Source organism: Charadrius vociferus, unplaced genomic scaffold (assembly GCF_000708025.1).
Source record: "Charadrius vociferus isolate BGI_N301 unplaced genomic scaffold, ASM70802v2 scaffold321, whole genome shotgun sequence".
In the NCBI taxonomy this organism is placed as follows: Eukaryota; Metazoa; Chordata; class Aves; order Charadriiformes; family Charadriidae; genus Charadrius; species Charadrius vociferus.
In genome coordinates this window covers 2,275,204-2,281,330 of record NW_009646934.1, presented here as the reverse complement: position 1 = coordinate 2,281,330, position 6,127 = coordinate 2,275,204, and the positions used below count along the sequence as shown (strand labels likewise).

Below are 6,127 nucleotides of genomic sequence, written 5' to 3'. Positions count from 1 at the left end.
CTGCTGAAGCAAAACCTCCCCAAAATTCCACTGACTGGTCAGCAAGATCAGCTGGTTGCTCTTCTCTGATCTGTGCAGGTGTATTAGCTGAGGATGGGCAATATGTTTTAAAAATTGACATACTCTTGCTTTGGCATGGCTCTCTATTTCATCCACAGTAGATGAATGTTGGTTGCAAACTTTAATGTTGGTTTTTTCATGCATATTTTTCTCGTATTCTCGGACATCATCCATAGTCATATCTGTAAAAAGTTCAAAATTGTTGGCATTTTCCATTGATTCAGTGCAAACTTAATTTTTTTTTTTTTTTTTTTTAAGGAGAAGGTTCTAGGAACACATAGTCTTTCAGCAGAAGCCAAAAAAAAGGATTTAAAAAAAAGCATGGAGCAACTAACTTTATGAAAATGGATTCATAAAGGTAGTTATATCAGCCAAGGAAGGTGTAAGAAGGTTAAGTCAAAGGGAGTCAGAGAACTGGAAGGAGTGGAAATTGTTTAGGAGTATCTGTGTAGCATAAGGTAGGCAATAAGTATTGAAGTGCAGGCCTTGGCCAAGGCCAAGATCTTCTAAAAAGATTTTAGAAGATCCCTTGGAATAAAGGATAGATACAGACATATTATAAATATTTACTTACCTTTCTGGGCACTTTCAAAAAGATTATATGTTATCTTTGCATAATACATCTCATAACCAGCAAACATTCTTACTGTTAGAGCATACATCCACTTAGTTTCCCGAAACTAACACTTAATTATACTGGTAAGTGAATTAGTAGTGAATATGTTAACAGTTTTGTAGCCTCAAGCAATTTAATGACTTGTAAGAATTAGAAATATTCCACAAATCAGGCTGATTCTACCGGTAGGATCATTTATCATTGTCTAGGCATGCCTGATGTTGTCAAACTAGTGCATAATCTGTTAGGTGCTTGCGATGTAACTCCAAGCAATTATTACAGATTTTAAGAAGATTTCTCATAAACCACACTTCCAGTAAAAACATAAAGAATCCAATTAATTGACTTGTGACCTTACTCTTCTGAGTATTCCCATGCATTCGGTAAATCCACTTGCGTGTACGGTGTAAGTGAACATGAAGGCTGTCAGAATTTCGGTCTGTTCTTTACAACGGTTTGGTAACTTCAGAGCTTCATGAAAACAGCCATCAACTTTTTACTCATAAAACTTAAAACCAGCATTTTAGTAGCACAGTATACTTGGAAATGTGTACCGCTTTCGGTAATGTACACTGTGTTTTTGTCCTTGAGGCTATCACTTTTCTCAAGTTTATTATGTGCCACTTGGATCTGCAAATTCTTATATCACACCACTCCTTGTTATGTGATCTGAGGCTCTCGCTGCATTTTACAAGAGAGCTTTTAAGGAAAGATATAACTTTAGCTGTTATATCAGTAGCACTATGTAACATTTCATCAGTGAAAATGAAATGCAGTCTAAAATTTTGATCGAAAGGAAACATGGAATACCACTAACTCATACTCTTTTAGTCTTTTACTGTTATCTGGATTGAAAAACAAGCTCATAAGCCGTGTCAGTAACATGCTAAGGATGCATTTTGCCAAGCAGAGAACATGCTCTTTGTTAGTAAATAACACTGTGAAAATTTCTTAATAATAAAGCTAAATACAGTTTAGTAAATTTAATGACAAACATTCATACTTACAGTAATCAATCAGTAATACTCGTAACATAACATGTTGTTTAATAATTGATTTTATTACACTGATGATTTGATTCAGTTTAGCTGACTTACATCATCTCCAAGTCTTTCTCAAACTCATCTTTTAAAAGATGCTAATAGACACATGAAGGCACACAGATGCTTTAAAAATTCTATTTCTGAAAAACTCTCCCTACACACATAAACACGTCAAGAGCAGTACCACAACAGTTTTACACATCATAGCTATTCAGCTGAACCGGATGTTCAGCTGAAATGCAACCAAAATTGCATCTCATTTATTTTGGATAACGAAATGCTCAATTTCTAGTCAGCAAGTCTTACCAACTGTTACACTTCAGAACAATGCTGTGCTATAAGGGTTGCAGGCAGCACGGAGTTACCTAAACTAACTTTCTGCACTTTCTATTTCTTTTCTTTTTTTTTAATAAATCTTACTACATACTTGGCCTTTATTTATATCTGAGTAAGCCCAGATTTTTTAGGTTTTGTACTTAGCCTGACAATTAAGTTCTAAAAGTACATTATATTACTTAGTAAAAAGACTCACTGTGACAGTAAAAATCCACAAGATAATTGTGTATCCCAATATTTCATTTGTGGAAAGAGTATCTTTGACAGGATGCATTCAGACTTAAGATGGGAATATCTGTGGCGAAATATTTTGGGGCTAAACTTATTCTGTACGTTTAACGTCATGATTACTCACTTGTTATCATTATCAATAACTGTTTAAGTGCAGATGACCCTTTGCTTCCCAATGACATTTCTTTATGTCTTGCCTTAACAGATATTTTGGGTAGATTTGGGGCAAACTTGTGGGCTCAATTTTTACATGAAGTCAGGCTTCTTTATTTGAAGTCATCAGTTTCTCTGACTTTGTACAGGGAAAATAACGGATCACTATATTTCAGGAGAAAAAAAATGATAAAATTAAAAGCCCCTATATCTCTTAAGAACTCTTTCTCACTGGATACAAAATTCTCTTACTAGTTTATGGCTATTCCAAAACAGAAGATATTTTTAGTATATTTCAGTATTTTTATGATCATTACAGCACAAGACTTTCATGCACTATTAAATTTATAAGAACATTGTGATTTCAATGGCAATTTTTTTCAAAATCAGCACAATGAGTTTGTTGTTAGATCCCAGTGTAAAATTATGCAGGTTTATGAAGTCACTGGAGATGTGTGTTTGCACCAGCTGGGCTAATTGACTATTCTTAAGCAATGCAGAATGTTTCTGAGTTTTGGTGAAAGCCAGGTGTCATTCTTATCCTGGAAATGCCCCAAACGGTGTTTCCTGAAGCTTCAGGAGGGTCTAAATAAAAATTCTAAATATATTCCCAAATTCCTATTATATGTTACAGGAATGTCTTAGAAACTGTTCTACAAGTATCTATGACTATGGATAGATCTTACTGAAAATACATGCAAAAAGCACAAACCCCGTGAGCTTATTTTATCAAATATAATTGGCTGTTTTGATATTCAGGATTACTCTGTACTATTGAAAGGGCCCATTGCTACAGCTGGTTCGTGGATTCAGAACAGTTTTTGCATGCAGCTGCTGTTGAATCTGACCCAGTAGGTTTTACATTTATATTCATTCTTCAGAAAGGACGTTAGAGCTCTGTCTTTTCTTTAGTGCAATCCATAGAAACAGTTTAAAACTTTCCTAAAAAGGTGAAATTGTGTTGGATCAGAGGCCCTAGGAGTTTGCGGTCTGGAAATGCCTGCATGTTAATGCCGTCTTAATAAGAAGCTTTATTCAAACCTGCATGCGGTTCTCTGTATAGCTGACTCTTGGCAGGGGCAGCTTCTACCTGCCTACAATGCAGGCCGAGGGGGCTCATGCATATACTCTGAGATGTACGGGATGTAGCGGTGTCCCGTGTGCTGCCTACTGGCTGCCTAAACTACAGCCTACTCTTGTCACAAAGAACCTGCTGTAAACGAGCTCCGTATGTTCCAGAGCAACTGAACATAATTCCATCTCTTTCATGAACAACTTATACTAGGACCTGAAGTCCATGAAAGCAAACGGAAATCTGTTGTGAATTGTCATAAGCTTTGCAGCAGCCCTTTTAAATGGGCTAAATTTGGAGAATACTTACCGTACCACTCATCAACCCAGGCAAAAGCCTGCCGGTGACCGATCAATAGTATATCTCTGACCACCTGCGAAACAAGGAAAAAGTCAAATACCTCTGCAGCAACAAAACATTTTAGAAAAGTAACACTATTGTCTTTCACCATAATTTAAAGTGAAAAATATTCTGACAGTTTTGTGTCTAAAAAGACGTGCCCTAGAGAGCCAGACATACTGTCTCTGAAGGTCTTGTAGTCCAACCTCCCACTTGAGGTGGACCCATTGCCAACACTGGATCACATTAGCATGGCTTTGACTAGCATGGGAAGCCAGATGGGAATGTGTACAGAATCCATTAATCTTTGGGCAATTAGACGTTCTGAAACTCTTCTTTTTCCTTGTTACTTTTTTAAACATGTGGAAGGTCAATAGTCTGAAAAATATGGCTGTTATGCCATTCATTAATTAATTTTTTAGTAGACTGATTGGAAAACTTTCCCCCTACCTGTTTGTAAGAAATTCTGCACATCATTGCTACATGTATGGTTCTCGTGTGTGATCATAAATACTTTAGCTCGTATATTTATCACAGTATTGAAAATGTTACTGGTAGTTTTTCTCAACCTTAGACCTAAGCAGCACCAGGCTTTGTCAAGTTTATACCCAGAGATGAACTCATTGGCTCCGCTCCAGATCTTTCAGACCTTGAGAGAGGTGTGAAAACAGATTCGACTGAGCTCCTTAGCTTCTACACAGCCGTAGCTGCATTCCTGTGCAGGGTAATGCTCAGGTTCTGCTTATGTGAAGGATAAGATACAGCTCCTGTTTCACTGACCTTGTGTACAAATTGCTCTACTCTGGTTTGAAGTCCCCAGACTTCAAATTTCACAGTCACAAGTTTGTAGGAACACATAATTGGCTGATGGGTCTCTCTCCAGCCTTCTTTTAATTGGCCTCTCCCAGTCTTCTGTGACTTGAAATATTTAGGATCCTGCAAAACAAAGAAAACATACTGAGAAATGCAGGAGAGTAAGTCCTGTTTGTCAGTTTGCTAAAGTAAAAGTTTTGATAAGACATAAAATATGAAAATTTGCTAATGAACATTATGAAAAATAATATGAAATTTACTTAAATAAGGATGAGGATATACTAAAATCAAATCCTGTCTTTTATCCAACAGCCAGTGAATTGATGGCAGCATATTCTTGCAGATGCTTTGACAATCATACAATCTAGGACATTTTCTGCTATAGGAAAATATGTCATTGCAAGTCATTACAATACGATGCACTCCAAGTGTTATTTATGGCCTTTGGGGGAAAAAAAAAAAAATGTTGCTTCTTCAGAGCTTGCTTTTCCACTGCTCCCTCAGTGTGACTTACTAGTACTTTCTACCCATGCCTGTCTTCCCGAAATCATGTCCAATTTGAGCTTTGACACATCAACACTGATGTGACCCTGACAATGCCATTTCTAATTTCAAGTCAACTTGTACAGCCAGGCGAGCAGCTGAGTATGAAACTCCTCCAATTTAGCCATCTCTGGGTACAACTGAGTTATGGTATCTTTGGGCAAAGCACTGATTGGCTAATGCCTACTCTGTCTCCTTTTACTAACTGGAAAGGTCAAATAAATTGGTGTTGAAATTACAACAGCAAGACCAAAAAAACAATAAGGACATTAGTTCATTTTTAAGTTTTACTTTTATCCATACAAGAAGTTTTATCTGTCAAAGTGTTATTTTCTATATTAGTATAATTCCTTCTCACTTTATGTCCAATTCTGCTAATTACATCTTGTAAATAGAAATCATTTATGGTTAAAACCTTGATTTTTGAAACTTGAAAATAATGTAGTTTCAGTAAATTCGTAGTGGAGCTTCTAAAATCTACCTTCAAGAATAGCCACCAGTGCTCATCTGTGTTGCTTTCCCCAAAGCTGAGATCTGCAAAGACCTTATAAATCCGTCCTTTCTTATAAAAGCAGTTAAACACGTATTTAAGCATGCGCTTAAATTGTGTGCTAAGTGGAAGACAATCAGAAGAAAAACTAACGATAAGACTGCTCTGATCTTAAAATGCTCTTTTGTTCATTGTGAGCTTATGTATCATTCTGAGTTCCTTCTTCCTAATGTTTAGTTATCTCCTGACTTGGCTTCTGATTTTATCCATAAACTGAAGCTCTGGCATTAAAGCTTCTTTACAAAGCTCTAATGAGGTGATAGTCTTCCTTCTCTGTGAAAGTCATTGCTTTTACTGCTGACGTCTTCTTTTCTAAATAGAAACTTTAAGCTTACAGTATAATAAGGTTTCAATGTTAAATCACCATAAAA

At 36.4% G+C, this 6,127-nt stretch overlaps 1 protein-coding gene across 1 annotated transcript in view; it reads right to left on the bottom strand.

The window, feature by feature from the left end:
• Positions 1–6,127, bottom strand: part of PITPNC1 (phosphatidylinositol transfer protein, cytoplasmic 1) — a 44,644-nt gene that overhangs the window by 3,278 nt on the left and 35,239 nt on the right. The window contains exons 6-8 of the mRNA XM_009894778.1: positions 4,631–4,786; positions 3,821–3,884; positions 124–242 (exon numbers count right to left, since the gene is read on the bottom strand). Coding sequence (XP_009893080.1) covers positions 124–242; positions 3,821–3,884; positions 4,631–4,786 — 339 coding nt within the window. The remainder of the gene's footprint in view (positions 1–123; positions 243–3,820; positions 3,885–4,630; positions 4,787–6,127) is intronic.